Genomic DNA, 22,709 nt, shown 5'->3' on the forward strand with positions numbered 1-22,709 from the left:
CGGCGTCGGAGATGGCTTGAAAATTAAGATCGCTGTCATATTGTACGTTAAAATTTTATGGGGAGTTTCATCGATCGGTTATTTCCAAGCCAACTGGACGCCGTTTTTTTTTCGATCAGATTGAATAAGGGCATACCTGTATCATTCTTTTTACTCTGAAACTGGGGAATTTCTATCCAGTCACACAGTACAATATTTAAGAAAAATAAAGAATAAAAATGCATCTTTTGGACTTTTATTTTAAATCAAATAAAATACTTCAATACACTGGTACTTCTTTTACTTAAAATTGTTTATACAGTTTACAAACCCGTTAGTGGAGCATCACTTGGAACGTTTAAATTGTCTTTGCAGTAAATTAACTTGAAAAATTATTTAAATGATTTAAACAGCGTGGAAAAGATGCATTTTTAAGCCATATAAATATCATTTTTTCTTCTCTCATAAAAGCAGCGTTATGAATAAAACAACAATTTATAATAAAACAGTATATATTTCCAAAAATTTAAGAAACAAATATATTGAAATTTAGGTAAGTATAACATAAATTTATTATACAATAATTAGATACATAATTAAAGGTGCTCTACACTCTGGAATAAATAAACAATACTATAATTTAAAATTTATTACTTTTGTGTTTAAGAAACATTCTGCTAATATTCTCCAGAGATTGACTAGGCAAAATAATATCATAGGCTTATGGTTTGGAACGCCTTAGTAATGGTAGTAATGGATGTTGCTGTATACTCTGGAACAAGAAAATAAATTAAAATATGAACGATTTTATATAATAAAACAAAATTATTACTTTTCTTTTCAAGACAAGTGTTCTGCTAATATTCTTCAACGATGGACTTGTTTCTTACACCAAGAAACAACCGTTTTAGTTCCAGGAAAAGTGGTACGCGACAGATACTAACGCCGTTCGCCCGCCTGTTGTGTACGATGAATGCAAAAATAGTACCTATCGGTACCGTTCCAAAAACTAAAACCTTTATTTCTCAGTGCAGTGCTAACAAGTCTAGGTCGACGCCGATGACAATCCGGTGTCCAGTCGCCCGTTGTTTTCTTGCCAGTCGCCCGTCGTCTTCTTCCCGATTGACCGTCGTCTTCTTCCCGATTGACCGTCGTCTTCTTCCCGATTGCTCGTCGTCTTCTTCCCGATTGCCCGTCTTCTTCTTCCTGATTGCCCGTCGTCTTCTTCCCGATTGCTCGTCTTCTTCTTCCCGATTGACCGTCGTCTTCCCGATTGCCCGTCGTCTTCTTCCCGATTGCTCGTCGTCTTCTTCCCGATTGCCAGTCTTCTTCTTCCCGATTGCTCGTCTTCTTCTTCCCGATTGGCCGTCGTCTTCCCGATTGACCGTTGTCTTCTTCCCGATTGATCGTCGTCTTCTTCCAGATTGCCCGTCTTCTTCCCGATTGCTCGTCGTCTTCTTCTCGATTGCTCGGCTTCTTCCCGATTGCCCGTCTTCTTCTTCCCGATTACCCGTCTTCTCCTTCCCGATTGACCGTCGTCTTCCCGATTGACCGTCTTCTTCCCGATTGCTCGTCGTCTTCTTCCCGATTGCTCGTCGTCTTCTTCCCGATTGCCCGTCGTCTTCTTCCCGATTGCTCGTCGTCTTCTTCCCGATTGACCGTCGTCTTCCCGATTGACCGTTGTCTTCTTCCCGATTGCCCGGCGTCTTCCCGATTGATCGTCGTCTTCTTCCCGATTGCCCGTCTTCTTCCCGATTGCTCGTCGTCTTCTTCCCGATTGCCCGTCGTCTTCTTCCCGATTGCTCGTCGTCTTCTTCCCGATTGACCGTCGTCTTCCCGATTGACCGTTGTCTTCTTCCCGATTGCCCGTCGTCTTCCCGATTGATCGTCTTCTTCCCGATTGCAGTCTTCTTTCCGGTCGCCCATGTACTTCTCTAGTATCCTGTCTCGTTTTCGGTGGTAGCTTATATTCTTCCATTTTCCTCCTCATCCAGGGTCTTCTCTTCATTAGAAAGTTTTTCTCCTGGTCACCGGTCTTCATCTCAATAGCCAATGTTATCGGTTGCCTCACGTTCTTCCAATCTTCTTCCTCTTCTTCATGGCTACCCTGTTCAACCGCTCGTCTCATTTCTTGTGGCCCATGTACTTCTCCAATGACCTTCTCAGTCGCTACCCTTCTTCCTAGGGACCCAGTCCTATACGTATGTTCTTCTCCAGGGAGCTGTTTCCTTTGATTGCCTCCATTTCTGACCCTCCCAGTCGCTATAACAGTTGGACTAGATGAAGATTCATGGTTTGACAACTCTTGAATATTGTAGATCTTCTAAACCATCTTCAAAAGCTGATGATGCAGACAACTACAAAATTTATCATTATAGGAAAAAACATCTCGGCCTTGAGAAAAAAATCTTACTTTAAACCAGCTCTATGTCATCCATAAGAATGGAACTTGTAGAAGATTCATGGTTTGGCTACTCTCTTGAGTATTGTAGAACTTCTAGACAGATGATGATTGACAGCAGCAAAATTATCTCGAAACTGTCTGGAAAAAACTCTCTATTTTGATAGCAAAATAAGAACTCTTACACCTCAGTAGTCCGTGTTCTCTTCAGTCGCTCGTCTTCATAGAAGTGGCCCATGTTCTTCAAGTCTTCTTCTGCGTTAAGGTGTACGCGCACTGAATCGGTACCAGTCCGGCGAGAAACGGCGAAGGCGGTGACTCGACTATCGTAGAGAGGTAGAGGTAGGAATCTGGCCTCTACAGGCCGAAATGTTTTAGTGGACGCCGGCGCCGTCTATATGTACGATGGTCGCAGTCGCTTTTGCTGGTCGGTCCGATCCGATGCAGTGCGCGCCCTCCTTTATCCCTCTTCTTCACGGCTACCCATTTCCTCTCTTCAGCCGCTCGACTTCTTTCAGGTCGCCCATGTACTTCTTCAGTGGCCGGTCTCCTTCGCGGTAACTGATATTCTTCCATTTTCCTCTTCATCCAGGTCTTTCTCTTCAGTAGCAAGTCTTCTTCCTGGTCACCCATCTTCATCTCGGTAGCCGGTGTTCTCTTAGGTTGCTCGTCTTTACAGTCGCTCGTGTTCTTCCAATCTTCGTCCGCTTTGTACCTCTTCTTCATGGCTACCCATTTCCTCTGTTCAGCCGCTCGTCTCATCTCTTGTGGCCCATGTACTTCTCCAGTGGCCCTCTCAGTCGCTACCCTTCTTCCTAGGGACCCAGTCCTATACATATGTTTTTCTCCAGTGAGCCGTTTCTTTCCTGATTGGCCGTCCCCTCCCAGTCGTTCTGGATTGAACAGTTGAAGTAGATGAAGATTCAAGGTTTGACAACTCTTGAATATTGTAGATCTTCTAAACCTTCTTCAAAAGCTGATGCAGACAACTACAAAACTTATCATTATAGGAAAAAACATCTCCGCTTTGAGAAAAATTATCTTACTTTAAACCAGCTCTATGTAATCCATAAGAATTGAACATGTAGAAGATTCATGGTTTGACCACTCTCTTCAGTACTGTAGAACTTCTAGACAGATGATGATTGACAGCAGCAAAATTATCTCGAAACTGTCTGGAAAAAACGCTCCATTTTGATAGAAAAATAAGAACTCTTACTTTAGAGCAGCTCTATAGCCATCAATAACAGTTGAACTTGTAGGGGATTCATGATTTGACCACTCTCTTGAATTTTGTAGAACTTCTAGAGCGATGATGTAAACCACATCAAAATTAATCTCTAAACTGTCTGGAAAAAACATTTCCCATTTTTATAGAAAAATAAGAACTCTTACTTTAGAGCAGCTCTATAGCCATCTATAACAGTTGAATTTGTAGAGGATTCATGGTTTGATCACTCTCTTGAATATTATAGGACTTCTAGATCGATGATGTAGAAAACAGCAAAATTTATCTCTAAACTGTCTGGAAAAAACGTTTTCCATTTTGATAGAAAAATAAGAACTCTTACTTTAGAGCAGCTGTGTAGTCATCTATAACAGTTGAACTTGTAAAGGATTTCCAGTCTCTTTGAATATCGTGGAAATTCTGGACTAATGATGTAGACAACAGCAAAATTTCTCTCTAAACTGGCTGGAAAAAACGGTTCCCATTTTGATAGGAAAATAAGAACTCTTACTTTAGAGCAGCTCTATAGCCATCTATAAAGGTTGAACTTGTAGGAAATTCATGGTTGAACCTCTGATGGTTGAAACTCTTGAATATTGTAGAGCTTCTAAGCCAATTATGGACAGCAGCAAAATTTATCTCTAAACTGTCTGGAAAAAACATCTCCATTTTGATAGAAAATATGAACTCTTACTTTAAACCAGTTCTATAGCCATCTATAACAGTTGAACTTGTTTGATTCATGGTTTGACCGCCCTCTTAAATATTGTAGAACTTCCTCGTCTTCGACAGGAGCAAAATTTATCTCTAAACTATCTGGAAAAACATCTGTTTTTGATATAAAAATAAAAACTCTTACTTTAGATCTCAGCTCTATAGCCATCTATAAGGGTTTGTAGGAAATTCATGGTTGAACCACTCTCTTGAATACTGTAGAACCTCTAAACCAATTATTATGTTAGACAGCAGCAAAATTTATCTCTAAACTGTGTGGAAAAAAACGTCTGCATTTTGATAGAAAAATAAGAACTCTTGACTTTAAACCACTGTAGTCATCTATAACAATTATTGATCTTGTAGAGGATTCATGGTTTGACCACACTCTTGAATATTACAGAACTTCGAGAGCGATGATGTATGTAGACAACAGCAAAATTTATCTCTAAACTGTCTGGAAAAAACATTTCCCATTTTTATAGAAAAATAAGAACTCTTACTTTAGAGCAGCTCTATAGCCATCTATAACAGTTGAATTTGTAGAGGATTCATGGTTTGATCACTCTCTTGAATATTATAGGACTTCTAGATCGATGATGTAGAAAACAGCAAAATTTATCTCTAAACTGTCTGGAAAAAACGTTTTCCATTTTGATAGAAAAATAAGAACTCTTACTTTAGAGCCGCTCTATAGCCGTCGATAACAGTTGAACTTGTAGAGGATTCATAGTTTGACCACTCTCTTGAATATGGTAGAAATTGTGGACTAATGATCTAGACAGCAGCAAAATTTGTCTAAACTATCTGGAAAAAACGTTTCCCATCTTAATAGAAAAATAAGAACTCTTACTTTAAACCAGTTCTATAGCCATCTATAACAGTTAAACTTGTACTGGATTCATGGTTTGATCACTCTCTTGAATATTATAGGACTTCTAAATCGATGAAGTAGAAACAGCAAAATTTATCTCTAAACTGTCTGGAAAAAACGTTTCCCATTTTTATAGAAAAATAAGAACTCTTACTTTAGAGCAGTTCTATAGCCATCTATAACAGTTGAACTTGTAGAGGATTCATGGTTTGACCACTCTCTTGAATATTATAGGACTTCTAGATCGATGATGTAGAAAACAGCAAAATTTATCTCTAAACTGTCTGGAAAAAACGTTTTCCATTTTGGTAGAAAAATAAAAACTCTTGCTTTAGAGCAGCTCTATAGGCCGTCGATAACAGTTGAACTTGAAGAGGATTCATAACTTGACCACTCTCTTGAATATCGTAGAAATTCTGGACTAATGATGTAGACAGCAGCAAAATTTCTCTGAACTGTCTGGAAAAAACGTTTCCCATCTTTTGATAGAAAAATAAGAACTCTTACTTTAAACCAGCTCTATAGCCATCTAAACAGTTGCATTTGTAGAAGATTCACAGTTTGACCACTAGCTAGAATATTGTAGTATCTAGAGCAATGACGACATTAGCAACATTTATCCCAATTTTATATCGCTCCAATTTTCAAATGGTCCATGTATTTTGGGTTCACCCATTACTAGCCTGTATCTTTCCGGTTGTCTACGTTCTTCTTCAGTAGCCCGTTCTCCTCCTAGTCACCATCTCCTACCCGGCCGCCTATGTTCTTCTCCAGTAGCTCGTCTTCTTTCTTCTCCTGGTCCCGTCTCTACCTGGCCGCCTATGTTCTTCAGTAGTCCGTCTTCTTTCTTCTTCTGGTCCCGTCTCTACACGGCAGCCTATGTTCTCCAGTAGCTAGTCTTCTTTCTTCTCCTGGTCCCGTCTCTACCTGGCCGCCTATGTTCTTCAGTAGCTCGTCTTCTTTCTTCTCCTGGTCCCGTCTCTATCTGGCCGCCTATGTTCTTCTCCAGTAGGCCGTCTTCTTTCTTGTTCTGGTCCCGTCTCTACCCGGCAGCCAATGTTCTTCAGTAGTTCGTCTTCTTTCTTCTCCTGGTCCCGTCTCTACCTGGCCGCCTATGTTCTTCTCCAGTAGCCCGTCTTCTTTCTTCTCCTGGTCCCGTCTCTACCTGGTCGCCTATGTTCTTCTTCAGTAGCCCGTCTTCTTCTTCTGGTCCCGTCTACCCGGCAGCCTATGTTCTCCACTAGCTCGTCTTCTTTCTTCTCCTGGTCCCGTCTCTACCTGGCCGCCTATGTTCTTCTCCAGTAGCCCGTCTTCTTTCTTCTCCTGGTCCCGTCTCTACCTGGTCGCCTATGTTCTTCAGTAGCCCGTCTTCTTCTTCTGGTCCCGTCTACCAGGCAGCCTATGTTCTCCACTAGCTCGTCTTCTTTCTTCTCCTGGTCCCGTCTCTACCTGGCCGCCTATGTTCTTCTCCACTAGCTCGTCTTCTTTCTTCTCCTGGTCCCGTCTCTACCTGGCCGCCTATGTTCTTCTTCAGTAGCCCGTCTTCTTTCTTCTCCTGGTCCCGTCTCTATCTGGCCGCCTATGTTCTTCTCCAGTAGGCCGTCTTCTTTCTTCTTCTGGTCCCGTCTCTACCCGGCAGCCAATGTTCTTCAGTAGTTCGTCTTCTTTCTTCTCCTGGTCCCGTCTCTACCTGGCCGCCTATGTTCTTCTCCAGTAGCCCGTCTTCTTTCTTCTCCTGGTCCCGTCTCTACCTGGTCGCCTATGTTCTTCTTCAGTAGCCCGTCTTCTTCTTCTGGTCCCGTCTATCCGGCAGCCTATGTTCTCCACCAGCTCGTCTTCTTTCTTCTCCTGGTCCCGTCTCTACCTGGCCGCCTATGTTCTTCTTCAGTAGTCCGTCTTCTTTCTTCTGGTCCCGTCTCTACCCGGCAGCCCATGTTCTCCAGTAGCTCGTCTTCTTTCTTCTCCTGGTCCCGTCTACCTGGCCGCCTATGTTCTTCTTCAGTAGTCCGTCTTCTTTCTTCTTCTGGTCCCGTCTCTACCCGGCAGCCTATGTTCTCCACTAGCTCGTCTTCTTTCTTCTCCTGGTCCCGTCGCTACCTGGCCGCCTATGTTCTTCTTCAGTAGCCCGTCTTCTTTCTTCTTCTGGTCCCGTCTACCCGGCAGCCAATGTTCTTCAGTAGCTCGTCTTCTTTCTTCTCCTGGTCCCGTCCCTACCTGGCCGCCTATGTTCTTCTTCAGTAGTTCGTCTTCTTTCTTCTGGTCCGGTCTCTACCCGGCAGCCTATGTTCTCCACTAGCTCGTCTTCTTTCTTCTCCTGGTCCCGTCTCTACCTGGCCGCCTATGTTCTTCTTCAGTAGCCCGTCTTCTTTCTTCTTCTGGTCCCGTCTCTACCCGGTAGCCTATGTTCTCCAGTAGCTCGTCTTCTTTCTTCTCCTGGTTCCTCGTCTCTACCATCCAGCCTATGTTCTTCTCCCGTAGCACGTTTTCTTTCTTCTCCTGGTCCCTCGTCTCTACCATCCAGCCTATGTTCTTCTCCAGTAGCATGTCTTCTTCTCCTGTAGACCGTCGTCTTCTCCTGGTCCCCGTCTCTACCCTGCAGCCTGTTTTTCTCCCGTAACACGTTCTTCTCCTGGTCCCTCGTCTCTACCATCCAGCCTATGTTCTTCTCCAGTAGCACGTCTTCCTCTCCTGTAGACCATCGCCTTCTCCTGGTCCCCGTCTCTACCCTGCAGCCTATGTTCTCCCGTAGCACGTTTTCTTTCTTCTCCTGGTCCCTCGTCTCTACCATCCAGCCTATGTTCTTCTCCAGTAGCCCGTCTTCTTTCTTCTGGCACTCCGTCTCTACCCTGCAATCTATGCTCTTCTCCCGTAGCACGTCTTCTTTCTTCTCCTAGTCCCCCGTCTCTACCATCCAGCCTATGTTCTTCTCCTGGTCCCCGTCTCCATTTCTTCCTTGTCACCCTCAATCTCGGCTGCATATGTTCTCCAGTCGCTCCTCTTCCCAGTCGCCGATGTTGTCCAGTGACCCGTCTTCATTCTGGTTTCCGTCTTCTTCCCGGTCACCGAGTTTATTCTTCTCACCAGTCTTTTTCTGTATCACTCGCACGTATTCTTCCCTATCGGCCATTTTCACATCTTCTTCCTGGTTTCCCATCTGAACTGTTCATAGTATTCTCTATATAATTCTTTCACATATATTCATCTATTAGTCGTTATCAGTAGTCTTCAATAGTAGACATCTATACTCTTTTAATAATATTCCAGATTTCTTTGACTTATATATGGACCGGATATCTATAACTGATACTGGAAAATATTATGGTATTTCTATTATGTATTTCATCCTAAAAAAGACAAAAGAAAATGGTACCAAAATTTCCAAACCACTTTAGAGAATGGTACCTGACACTACTGATAACGAGACAATATTACGTTATAAATTAGCATTTTAGTTTGTTAGTGTCTCCATACATACTCAAAAAATCCTGGCGCTATCAAATGACAATGTCGAATCGTTTTTTAAGGCACTAGTTCCCCGTCACGGTAGTTGCCCGCCTTCAGCATCATCGGTGAAAAAAGCATAAATATGAGAAGGAACAGTGACCATTTTGACATCGACACTGTCATTTTACAACGCTAATCCGCTTCTTTCCATATCTGAAAAATGTTTATTTTGTCTAAAAAATATACGTTATGCTCCAGACCTTCCAAACATTAGTTTTGTCTTCTTAGTTCCAAAATCTCATCATGATTCCAACAATATTTCTCTTTTCATAAGACTTGTAATTTTGAATATTAATAATTGTATTTAACTACTTAAAAAACGTATATATTTCTTAAATTTCTCTACTTCGCATTTAATTTTCAACCATTACATAGAAGAGTATATCTTTGAGTGAAAAACAATTCTAAAAAAACGTTGGAGGTTTATAAGCAAAAACAAACCTTGACGATGACCTCTCTAACTAAGCTGACTTGATTTCCCCCAAAACATATATTTTTTCTCTTGTTCAATCCTCAATTATTATAAATCTGTCTGTTGGCTGAAAATGATTTAAATTGGTATAAAAATAAAAACTACTACTTGGTTAAAAAACTCTGCAATCCTCATATTTAAGGGCATAATTCTTGGATATATTTCTACATTTGATAGCTATATTATTAATGTTCACTTTTCAGCCACAAGATATTGCTTACATTATGATTCTAATGGAACAATTTTTTAGGTAGATTCTTCTTTGATTATTTTTTTTCTGTTGGATGATCTCTTCTAATTACAAGAGCGTTATCTGAAAAATAAATCATCTACGAAACAAAAACAAGGCCCTTACTTCATGGCTCAGTAGCGAATTCAGTTTAACCACTCTCTTGATTATTGTAGAACTTCTAGACCAGTTCTACAAAACATCTCTATTTTGGTAGAAAATAAGAACTCTTACTTAAAACAAGCTCTATAGCCGTCTATAACAGTTGCACTTGTATAGGATTCATGTTTGACCAATCTCTTGAATATTGTAGAACTTCCAGACAGATGATAATTGACAGCAGCAAAATGATCTCGAAACTGTCTGGAAAAAAACTCTCCATTTTGATAGAAAATTAAGACCTCTTACTTTAAGCAGCTCTATAGCCATCAATAACAGTTGAACATGTCGAGAATTCACCGTTTAACTCTCTTGAATATTGTAGAACTTCTAGACCAATGATCTGTCCACAGCAAAATATATCTCTGAACTATCTGGAAAAAACGCTCCATTTTGACAGAAAAATAAGAACTCTTACTTTAGAGCAGCTCTATAGCCATCAATAACAGTTGAACTTGTAGAGGATTCATGGCTTGACCACTCTCTTGAATATTGAAGAACTTCTAGACTGATGATGTTCACCACGGCAAAATTTATCTCTGAACTATCTAGAAAAAAACGCTCCATTTTGATAGAAAACAAGAACTCTTACTTTAGAGCAGCTCTATAGTCATCTAAAACAGCTGAACTTCTAGAGGATTTGACCACTCTCTTGAATATTGTAGAACGTCTAGACCAATGATGTGGACATCAGCAGAATTTATCTCTAAACTGTCTGTAAAAAACGCTCCATTTTCATAGAAAAATAAGAACTCTTACTTTAGAGCAGCACTATAGCCATCAATAACAGTTGAACTTGTAGAGGATTCATGGTTTGACCACTCTCTTGAATATTGTAGAACTTCTAGACCGATGATGTAGACCACAGCAGAATTTATCTATTTAACTGTCTGGAAAAAAATGCTCTATTTTCATAGAACAATAAGAACTCTTACTTTAGAGCAGCTCTATAGTCATCTAAAGCAGTTGAACTTCTAGGGGATTCACGGTTTAACCACTCTTTTGAATATTTTAGAACTTCTAGACCAATGATGTGGACAGCAGCAGAATTTATCTCTAAACTGTCTGTAAAAAACGCTCCATTTTCATAGAAAAATAAGAACTCTTACTTTAGAGCAGCTCTGTAGCCATCTATAACAGCAGAACTTGTAGAGGATTCGTAGTTTGATCACTGTCTTGAACACTGTAGAACTTCTAGACTGATGATGTGGACAGAGCAGCAAAATTTATCTCTAAACTGTCTGGAAAAAACGTTCCATTTTGATAGAAAAATAAGAACTCTTACTTTAAAGCAACTCTATAGCCATCAATAACAGTTAAACTTCTAGAGGACTCATAAATTGACCGCTCTCTTAAATGTTGTAGAACTTCTAGACAAGCAATGATGCGGACAGCAATAAAATGTATCTCTAAACTGTCTGGAAAAAATGTGTCCCATTTTGATAGAAAATACAGACTCTTACTTTAATCCAGCTCTATAGCCATCTATAACAGTTGAACTTACAGATGATTCATGGTTTCACCACTCTCTTGAATACTGTAGAACGTCTAGACCGATGATGTAGACAGCGACAAATTTTATCTTTAAAATATCTGGAAAAACGCTCCATGTTGATAGAAAAATATGAACTCTTACTTTAAAGCTTTATAGCCATCAATAATAGTTAAACTTGTAGAGGATTCATAGTTTGACCACTCTCTTGAATAATGTAGAACTTCTAGACCGGTTATGTAGACCACAGCAAAATTTATCTCTGCACTGTCTGGAAAATAACGCCCCATTTTGATAGAAAAATAAGATCTCTTACTTTAGAGCAGCTCTATAGCCATCTATAACAGCCAAACTTGTAAAGGCTTCTTAATTTGACCGCTCTCTTGAATATTGTAGAACTTCTTCACTAATGATGTAGACAACAGCAAAATTTATCTCTCAAGGGTCTAGAAAAAACGCTCCATTTTGATAGAAGAATAAGAACTCTTACTTTAAACCAGCTCTATAGCCATCTATAACAGTTGAACTCATAGAGGATTCATAGTTTGACCACTCTCTTGAATAATGTAGAACTTCTAGACCGATTATGTAGACCACAGTAAAATTTATCTCTGAACTGCCTGGAAAAAACGATCCATTTTGATAGAAAAATAAGAACTCTTACTTTAGAGCGGCTCTATAGCCATCTATAACAGCCAAACTTGTAAAGGCTTCTTAATTTGACCGCTCTCTTGAATACTGTAGAACTTCTTCACTAATGATGTAGACAGCAGCAAAATTTATCTCTAAAGTGTCTACAAAAAACGCTCCATTTTGATAGAAAAATAAGAACTCTTACTTTAAAGCAGCTGTATAGCCATCAATAACAGTTGAACTTCTAGAGGATTCACGGTTTAACCACTCTTAAATACTGTAGAACTTCTGGACCAATGATGTGGACAGCAGCAGAATTTATCTCTAAACTGTCTGGAAAAAACGCTCCTTTCCGATCCGAGCAGCTTTATATCCATCGATAACAGTTAAACTTCTAGAGGATTCATGGTTTGACCACTCTCTTGAATATTGTAGAACGTCTAGACCGATGATGTAGACAGCGACAAATTTTATCTCTAAAGTGTCTAGAAAATACGCTCCATGTTGATAGAAAAATATGAACTCTTACTTTTAAGTTTTATAGCCATCAATAATAATAGTTGAACTGAAGATTCATAGTTGGACCAATCTCTTGAATATCGCAGAACTTCTAGACTGATTACGTAAACCACAGCAACATTTATCTCTGAACTATCTGGAAAACAATGCTCCATTTTGATAGAAAAATAAGATCTCTTACTTCAAAGCAGCTCTATAGCCATCAATAACAGCTGAACTTGTAGAGGATTCACGGTTTAACCACTCTGTTGAATATTATAGAAACTTTGGACTAATGATGTAGACAGCAGCAAAATTTATCTCTAAACTGTCTGGAAAAAAGCGCTTCATTTTGATAGAAGAATAAGAACTCTTACTTTAACCAGCTCTATAGCCGTCTATAACAGTTGAACTCATAGAGGATTCAGTTTGACCACTCTCTTGAATAATGTAGAAACTTCGGACTAATGATGTAGACAGCAGCAAAATTTATCTCTAAAGTGTCTAGAAAAAACGCTTCATTTTGATAGAAAAATAAGAACTCTTACTTTAAAACAGCTCTACAGCCATCAATAACAGCTGAACTTATAGAGGATTCAAGGTTTGACCACTCTCTTGAATATTGTAGAACTTATAGAGGGATGATGTAGATCAAAGCAAAAATTTATCTCTAGTGTCTAGAAAAAACGCTCCATTTTGATAGAAAAATATGAACTTTTACTTTAAAACAGCTCTATAGCCATCAATAACAATTGAACTTCTAGAGGATTCATGGATTAACCACTCTCTTGAATACTGTAGAACTTCTAGATCACCAATGATGTGGGCAGCAGTAAAATTTATCTCCAAACTGTCTGGAAAAAATGTTTCCAATTTTGATAGAAAATACGAACTCTTACTTTAGTCCAGCTCTACAGCCGTCTATAATAGTTGAACTTGCAGATGATGCACGGTTTGACTACTCTCTTGATTATTGCAGTACGTGATGATGTAAAAAGCAGCAAAATTTATCTCTAAACTGTCTAGAAAAAAACGCTCGGTTTTGATAGAAAAATAAGAACTCTTACTTTAGAACAGCTCTATAGTCATCTACATCAGTTGAACTTGTAGAGTATTCACGGTTTATCACGCCCTTAAATATTGCAGAAACTTAAAGACTTCATTCAAAATTGCTGCAACAAATGTGTTAAAACACAAATAGTACAATATTGAATCTTACTATCAGCATTTGTATCTGATATTAACACTTTCTGTACCAAATTAACATATGGATTGTAAAATTTCCAAATTCCTTAATATTTCTTAAGAGTAATTAAATATTAGCTGCAACAAACGTGTTAAGAGACTAACAGAAAAATATTGAATCTTACTGTCAATCATTTTTGTGTACTGGGTATCATTTTAGTGGATTAATATTTGGATTCATTCTAAACTTTTAAAAATCATACATATTTTTCGAAATAATGCATTAAATAATTGCTGGAACAAACGTGTTAAGGTACTAACAGAAAAATATTGAATCTTACTGTCAATCATTATTATCTGATATTACAGTTGCTTTGTATTTTGAATATTATTCTAGTGGATTCATATTTGGATTTGCAAACTTTTAAATTCCTATAATTTCTTGAATTAATGCATTAAATAGCAGCTGCAACAAACGTGTTAAGACACTAATGGAAAAATATTGAATCTTACTGCCAATCATTTTTTGTGTATTGAATATCATTTTGGTTGATTAATATTTGGATTCTTCCTAAACTTTTAAAAATCATACATAATCCTCGAAATAATGCATTAAATAATTGCTGGAACAAACGTGTTAAGGTACTAACAGAAAAATATTGAATCTTACTGTCAATAATTATTATCTGATATTACAGTTGCTTTGTATATTGAATATTATTTTAGTGGATTCATATTTGGATTTCCAAACTTTTAAATTCCTATAATTTCTTGAATTAATGCATTTAACAGCTGCAACAAATGTGTTAAGACACTAATGGAAAAGTATTGAATCTTACTGCCAATCATTTTTTGTGTATTGAATAATATTTTGGTTCATTAATATTGAAATTCCTCCTAAACTTTTAAAAATCATACAACATAATCCTCGAAATAATGCATTAAATAATTGCTGGAACAAACGTGTTAAGGTACTAACAGAAAAATATTGAATCTTACTGTCGATCATTGGCGTCTGATATTACAGATTCTTTGTATGTTGAATAAGATTTGAATTCCCAGATTTTTAAATTCTTAGATTCCTTGAAATAGTGCATTAAATAAGTGCTACAACAAATGTTTTAAAACACTAATATAAAAATAGTGAATCTTACTATCAATCATTGATATCTGATATTTAGTCTAGAACATGTTGAAATAATATATGGATTCATAAAGCTTTAAAACTTCTTGAAATAATGCACCAAATAATTTCTGCAATAAAATTGTTAGAAAACTAATAGAAAAATATTCAATCTTACTGTATGTCATCACTGAAATTTGATTTTACAGCTTTTTTAAAATGATGAATACCATTTACATGCTCTAAATATCTGGACTCAAGTGATAAACGCTTCTTTAAAAATACGTTAAACAGTTTCTGCAAAAAACGTGTTAAAACACAAATAGAAACATAAAATCTTACTGTCAAGCATTGGCGTCTGATAGAACAGATCCTACGAGTATTAAATATCATTTGGATGTCATTACAGGACACAAACATTAAACAATTTTTATATTGTTGGAATATCATCCCCTTGTTTGTCCACAAAGAATGTCATTCTGAATTCAAGACTTTTATAAAACGTAGCAAATTGGAAGTCTATTTTGTATGCAGAGGTTGAAACGCAGGTATTCACGCAGTGTGATGTCCCAGGCTGTTCCTTAAAACAAAGAAAGAAAACTACCTTTTTACCTTTTTCAGAAGAAATTCTCTCCCTCTGCAACTCCTAAATAATATACTGCTCCAAAGAAATCCTCCAAAAATATAAGTCTCCTAAGAATTTAAACTTGACACAATTGTAAAAACGAAAATTTCCTCTCTGTTTGATGTACCAAATCTCCAGACGCTAATATTTAAAAAATAATTTTATGGTTTTGTAGGTTATTGAGTTACATAGGGGCCATGGAAGACTAAAAAATATATACTGGGTTTCCACACTAAAATTAAGTTTTCACCGCTGGTTTTGCAAAGCATTCTTCCATAATTGGTAGTTAAGGAATGGTAGATAATCATGGGACACATCGTCTATCAATATCTAGATCACTTGCATATAAATATACTTTTAAATTTCTTCCTTATTGGCAAATTATCATGTTGATTTAATTATTTTTACTCAATGTCTTTCAATGGCCACCCTAACAAAATAAAAAGTTATCTTTTGAAACTTCTATAGGTGTTTTCTTTCTTGTGTTTCTTCTATAATGAACGTTATTAGCAAAAAATTAGGGTGGCCACTGAGATTGAGAGCTTTCTGAAAAATTAGAAGGTATTTAAATAAGTTATATTAATAAAATATCAATTATATACTCCCTGAGAACTTGAAACGTATTTTCGAATTTTAATCCTCTACGAATAGTATTTTTTGATTAATCTTTGTAGTTACTAGAACTTTTAATTCTACCTCAAAGTCCTTACTGTTTTTTTTTGTATTAAAACTTCTTCAGGCATTATTAAAGTTTAGATCCGCAAAATACTGCTTATTCCTTTTGTAACTGTTAGTTTGCAGTTAATAGTTAAATAAAAATTAGTTCATAAACGCAGTTTCAGAAAAAATTCATGTGTAAATTTCACATTGGAGAGGATTTTTATAAAATTGGCAACGTTGGACACTATTTCGAATTTTTATGTTTTTATCCATGTATTCATACGGAAAAGTAGGCTCTTAAATCTGAAAAAGAACTTTTAATTCTACCTCAAAATCCTTACTGGTTTTTTAAGTGCGCATCTCCTCGAAAAAATACTGCGTGTTCTTTTTTTTTTGGCTGTTTCAATTAAGGCAAAGTTTCAATTAAAAATTTATGTTTATAGACTTGAACGAATATATTTTTATAAAACTGTCATTGCTGGACACTATTTCTATTTTTTAAATATACTTTTATCCAGGTTTTCATACAGAGAAGATGGCTCCTAAATCTGCAAAAGAATTTTAAACTCTACCCCAAAATCCTTACTGTTTTTTTAAACTTCATGAAGTATAACTTAAGTGCGCATCCTCAAAAGTCTACTGCGCATTCCTTTTTTTTGGGTTATATATAGTTAAATAAATTTTAACTCATCAAAGTAAAGTTTCAAATAAAAATTAACGTGTAAACATGATTGGGCATATTTTTATCCACGTTTTCGTATGGAAAAGTTAGCTCCTAAATCTGAAAAAGAACTTTAAATCTATCTCAAAATCCTTACTGCTTTTTTAAATTTCAGGAAGCATTAGTGCATTTAAGTACGCATCCTCACGAAACGACTGCGTATTCTTTTTTTTTAACTGATATAAATTGATAAAAAAATATTAGCTCATCAAGCAGTTTCAAATAAACTTGTTTAAGACTCGCACATATTTTTTATAAAACTGACATCTCCAGACAGTATTATGGCTTACTATGTGTCATCAGTTTTTCATATGGAAAATTAGCGACTAAATCTGAAAAAGAACTTTAAATTCTAACCTAAAATTCTTACTGTTTGGTTCCCACGAAACGATTTTCAACTATACAACGTTTAAATCCTTTTTTTAAATATTTTTTATAAGCAAATCACTTTCATATAGTTCGAACAAAACAAAAAGAATCATTCTGGCGCCTCTCAAATACTATCCTTCAGCTAGTTAACTTTTCTGAAATAAAAAGGTTGTAAATCAACAGCGTCCGTAAAATGTATTTGGTGATAGAATTTTGAGCCTGGTATGGGGTTGTTTTTTCTTTAAAATCTTCATTTCATATAAATAAGTTATTTCAAATCGTTGTGGAACATTATTATTAATTTTATACTTCATATGAATACTACTATAATTTTTACTTTTTATGTAACTTATTGTTTGATTTTTTCAGCTACTAGAAGTTTTTCTCTGAAAATTCCAAACACAAATTTATATACAGTACGTTCAGATTGTGAATGAACAAAATTTACCTGTTCCTAGCACGATGTTCTCCTGAATCACCTCAGAGGATGCAGAATATTTCTAGGAACTAGTATTTCTTTCGAGTTTTCTATTATTTTGCGTGTAGTGGTAGAACTGATATTTGTTCGAACATGGACCAGGGGGGATGAACCAGCTGAACCGCTAACTGCACTGGGTTCATTTTGTAAAGGTTTTCTGGTGTTTTGGGTTCTTAACGAAGACCAAGGTTCGACACTGGGACAAACTGGGCGAATTGACAAAATCGTCTAGAATATGCATTATGATGGACTGAGTGTGTGAACTGCTTCCGAGTTTTCAACGGCGGTACTGGTACCATTGCGTGGTAGTTCTGGTGGTACGGCTCAAGTTTTCGACTGAACTTGGCTCGGCACCGCAAAACTAAAATAATAAAACAGTTGTTTTAAGAAAAAAGTCAGGTTAGGAACCATTCAACACTATATATTTGGCCATGTTTATTTTTATTAAAATAATATGCCAATAAAGGTTTTTTATACAAATGTAATAGTATGCTATACTGTATGTAGCCAAACTACAAGGAGCAATGTTTTATCTTTTTAGCAAGGGATTATTTTTAGAAGAGGAAAAACTTTTATTATTGACTTTTTGTGAAAAATGCATTCTTCATAAAAGTTTTTACTTGTTCTAAAATAGTAAATAACGTTTATATTTTTCCAAATTTCGATACCGTTTTAGAGAAATATAAAAAAATATGAAAATATTGTTCAAGTCCTAAAAATCTAAACGCGTTTCTACGATAACATTGCATTTTCATCATTTGATAGATGCGTTATTATTAATTTTGATTAACTTCATATTTTTTGACAGTTTACGAAGCAGAAAATTTATCACCTTTTCCGAAGCACTAAACAAAATAAATTTTGTGTTTCTTTTAACAGCGAAAAATATTACGTTATTCAAAATTAATAATAACCATCTAGCAAATAATGAAAATGAAATATTATCATACAAACATGTTTTGATTTTTGGGAACATGTTTGACTTGTATTTAAAAAAAAATTACGCATTTCTATGCCTGTTTCCATAAATTTGTAAAAGCGTTTTTCAACAAACTGCAGTAAAAGATACTGATATATTATATACTGATATAAAATACACGTTGTTAAAAAAATATACTATTTTGATCTTACTTACTAAGCAATAATTAAGAATCAATTTTATTGGCAACTACACAGTTTTCAGCTTGAAGAAATTTTACTTTCTCGATCACTTTGGATAATATAAAAAAACATTTTGAATTACTTGTCAACAAAAACGACAAATAAACAAATTCTATTTTTTTAGTTACCCTAGCAACTTTTCAGGTTTCAAGGTAAGAATAATGCTGAAAAAACTGCATTTATTTTTAAATTAAAACTGAACAAGTAACAATACAAAATCAGTCAAATGGCAAGATATCTTAAGTTATCACCTATGATTTTATCATTGTTAAATGTAATTTGCTGTGCTACCTACACTACTACGTTTAGTGTCTTCTAAATGTATTTTTGTAATTTGACAAAATTATAGGAAAACTTAAGGTATGTTGGCATTTGTTTGGTTTTGAATTTTTACCTGTTCAGTTTTAATTTAAAACTAGATGCAGTTTTTGCTTAAATGACATAAAATCGGCTTGTCCAAAATTGTTCAAATTTGGCACATGTATTCAGCATACGCAGACCTTTAAAAAACCTACTTGCGACTTCGCTGTAGAATCAACAGGAAAGCCAATATCTGGACAATTTTAAATTTGCATGGGACTTTTTCTTTCTAACGCCCCGAGGCACCACCCGGTATATATTTTCGCGATTTTTTGCCAGGATATACGTTCAAATGAATGTATCCTTCAATAAAAAAGCGTTATACTACTGTTGATAAAAATTTTCAGGAATATTTGAATTTTAATTTTTAGTATGATTAAAATTTCTGATATAATGAAATATCTAATCAAGAACAAATATTTTTGTAATACATAATATAGTTATTTACCGACTATATGTTATGTTTATAAATTTGCGTTACTTTTAAGTTTCATTTTAATAATAAACACAAGAGTCAATTTTATACCGGGTGCATCTGAAAAGTGGCTCACCCCTATAACTTTTTTATTTTTTCAATTAAAAAAACGAGATTTGGTATGTTTATTATATGACATATTCAATTGTTTTCTGTCACATCCGGTTTCACCGGAAATGACTACAACTTTTGATTTTTAAATGGCACCCTCGGTATTTTTTTTTACTTTATTTGATAGAAAACAACACTCTGAATAAGGTTTATTTGAAATTATAACTTGCGGTTCGTTAACGAAAATTTGACTCGAAATACCAAGTGTGTGGTATCAAATTATTCGTAAAAAAAATGTTTTTTCCAAATATGCTAATGAGCCACCCTCGTTCCATTTGAAAAAATTGAGATATGATTAAAAATACGATTTGAACATTTTCTAACTAGCCAGGACAAGACACTAAAAACATTAGACAATCAAATCTATTTTTCCAAGGCTCCTTGATTAAAAATTAGTGTTTTTAACAAAGCCATGGCGCTCTAGATTGAATTTTAAAATACGATTTTTTATCAAGTGAGAATGTCAAAAGTTGACATATGATATGGCATTCTATTCGGAATGTCATTTTCTATCGAATAAAGTAAAAAAAATACCGAGGGTGCCATGTAAAAATCAAAAGTTTAGTCATTTCCGGTGATACAGGAAGTGACCAAAAACAATTGAATACGTCGATCAATCCTAATTTGTATCATATAGTAACATACCAAATCACGTTTTTTTATCTGAAAAAATAAAAAAGTTATAGGGGGTGAGCCACTTTTGAGACGCACCCGGTATAGTTTATTAATTTAATAAATATTTTTATTAATTTTATATTTTGCAATAATAAATTACTTAAAAACTACTATTAACTTTCCTAAAATGTCTGCACATTTAAGCAGTTCATAATATTGTGATTCATAAATGATGAATCATACAAGGTGACCCACTTTGTATTGATTCACCTTGATAAAATTCAAATTTCGAAAAAAAAACGTCAATATTATTAGTGAAGTACGCTTCATGTAATTTCTCATAAATTAAAAACCAAATTATAAGTTTCAGAATTCATAGACAATTTTTTCACACTGACAGAATAAAAATAATATCAACTTCATAAAAGAATACCTGTTTTTCAAGCTGTAGACGCAGTTGCACAGCAGTCACAGCATCATGTCCTTCACATCAGAAACATACGTTGTACAGCTCTTAAAAATGACACGCCGGCGCCGCAAGCTCACATTTTTTCTATCGGGAGGATCGAAACATTGTCCAAATGTCCAAAACAAAAAACTTAACAGCTATCTGCAGAAAAACTTCGTTCTGCACCCAGCATGGTATTGCTATTTATTAGAGTACTGCTATATAATACACTCTATTGGCATGGTCCAAGTTGTCGACTGAACTTGGCCCCATATACCACAAGTGACAAAACTAAAAGGCAAAAAACATTCACATTTACAAACCATCGAAATAGTGATAGAGGAACCAATAGGAATTAGTACCTATGTTACTGGTTTAGTTAGTTTGCAAATGTATACATTTTTTTCAGAAATTTAAAATATTAATTTATCAAAAAGTTGCAGAAAATACCTGAATTCTACGCCCCTGCAACCGGTTGACTGCCAAGGCTCACTTAATGATCCTTTTGCAAAAATAAAATAAACAAACTGTGATCCTAGGAAGAAATTAATGTAGAGAAAACACTACAAATCAATATAGATACGTTTTCTGGAATGGATTGAACAGCATCATGTTATGAATGATATATGTATGTGTTTACCCTTGGTCATGTTCTAAACCTATGAAAAATGTTATTATAAACACACAAAATAAGTTTATAACTACAAACATGAGGAAATAAAGTCAATTCGAACATTTTTGTGGTTTTATTACCGTAAATAGCTCTCCTCTCCTCATCGAAGACCCAGATTGCCTGTCTGCTCTTACAAGTTGCAGCTTATCTGCTATTCGAGACGATTTTGTCAACGAGACTTAATAACCCTGGTCCTCTCATATTTTTCACACCTTTCTCTTCACATGTAAAGTTAAAATAAATTAGTCTTAAGACACTAACAAAAAGGAAAAAAATGGGGATTAGTTTTCAAAATTAAAAAATCGTTTATTACTGATAAATTCTCTTAAATTTATTCAAATAAAAATCAAGACTAGTCTTTTCGAATTATAACAATAGTTATTACTTACTGCTAAAAGAGGAATTATCTACAAAAAAGATAGAAAAAAATTGATACAATTTTTACAAACCAAATGTGTCCCACGCTTGCTCTTTGGAGGACCAACACACAACAGTCGATACATTCCCCACTGCAATAGAAAAATATACGTAATATCACAGTCAGTTAATAACGATCAGTTAAAATTAAACTTATAGAATACAACAGCCTTTGTTCAAATTGCAATGAGATAAATGAAAAGGGAAATCATATTGATTCTAAAGAGATGCGCATGCTTAAATACGCATCAACTACTATTGGCCTTGATGGTTTTTAATTGGTTCATGAAGGCGTCTATACCGGAATTGATTTCTTCGTACGTCTGCATATCCCAAGTGGACGGAACCTTACTACCGCATTGTTCGGGATCTATGGCATTTTTCGACATTAAATTATGCCACCTCAGTCTTCGTTCTTGCTGTTTCTGTCTTAACTCGTTCTCTGCACGTGCCAGCGCGTTCGTTAACACGGCCTGCACCAAAAGATTTCTCTTTTTTTGACATTTGAAATCGAATTTCTTTACTCTAATCTTGGAAATCCAACTGGACAAGTCGGACGTTTTACAGGAACTTTTTTGAATGAGGGCGACGCCCATCTTTGTTTTACTTTTAATTTCGTTTTGAATCAAATGTCAAAAATTGATAGATCGAGAGAGGTTTTAATATCAAAAACACACCTGGGTTTAGTTTTAGGTGAACTGGAACTGGCTTTGACCCGTTCTGGAAGTCCTCGACGCTGTAGGATGGATGATGATGGAAGATGGTTGGACTAGAGCACAAAATTTAACTGGCACAAACTACTTCGGCAACTGACTGTTCGGAACTGACGCGCAAAATGGCGTCGCTCCGCTTTTATACAGAGGTCATCTCGAGAGTCGTATTCCTACGCGTCCCGCGCAAAGTAGTACCGAATTTAAATACGTTTAGTTCGTCTTAAAATTGAATAATACTTAAAAATTTTAATCTACTGTACTTGGAATTTTGAGTATTACTGGATGAATAGAAATTATTTCGTAAAATATATAAATTTCTTTGAATTAAAGAAAATTATTCCAGACGATTCCCACTGGAACGTTTGCGTCAGAAGCGAAGGCCATGACGCAGA

At 35.8% G+C, this 22,709-nt stretch overlaps 1 protein-coding gene across 16 annotated transcripts; it reads right to left on the reverse strand.

Annotated features, from left to right (window-relative positions):
* Positions 1 to 477: 477 nt before the first annotated feature.
* LOC115887947 (peptidyl-prolyl cis-trans isomerase 8-like) lies at positions 478 to 22,439 on the reverse strand. 16 transcript variants are annotated; one of them, XM_030907498.1, is made up of 10 exons: positions 22,282 to 22,439; positions 21,268 to 21,696; positions 20,965 to 21,173; positions 20,500 to 20,805; positions 17,315 to 17,705; positions 3,427 to 17,252; positions 2,393 to 3,369; positions 1,532 to 2,336; positions 812 to 1,471; positions 478 to 751 (listed from the first exon to the last, which is right to left on the reverse strand). In XM_030907498.1, the coding sequence occupies exons 8-9, from the start codon at positions 2,105 to 2,107 to the stop codon at positions 1,025 to 1,027; spliced, it is 1,023 nt and encodes a 340-aa protein (XP_030763358.1). In that variant the 5' UTR covers positions 2,108 to 2,336; positions 2,393 to 3,369; positions 3,427 to 17,252; positions 17,315 to 17,705; positions 20,500 to 20,805; positions 20,965 to 21,173; positions 21,268 to 21,696; positions 22,282 to 22,439; the 3' UTR covers positions 478 to 751; positions 812 to 1,024. The 16 variants fall into 16 exon arrangements, with proteins under 16 accessions (XP_030763358.1, XP_030763345.1, XP_030763347.1 ...); XM_030907485.1 differs by having other exon boundaries at positions 812 to 2,336; positions 3,427 to 10,978; positions 11,065 to 17,252; positions 22,282 to 22,438; XM_030907487.1 differs by having other exon boundaries at positions 812 to 2,336; positions 3,427 to 8,853; positions 9,142 to 17,252; positions 22,282 to 22,438.
* Positions 22,440 to 22,709: the final 270 nt, after the last annotated feature.

This window comes from Sitophilus oryzae, unplaced genomic scaffold (genome assembly GCF_002938485.1).
Source record: "Sitophilus oryzae breed Bouriz unplaced genomic scaffold, Soryzae_2.0 scaffold_682_pilon_pilon, whole genome shotgun sequence".
In the NCBI taxonomy this organism is placed as follows: Eukaryota; Metazoa; Arthropoda; class Insecta; order Coleoptera; family Curculionidae; genus Sitophilus; species Sitophilus oryzae.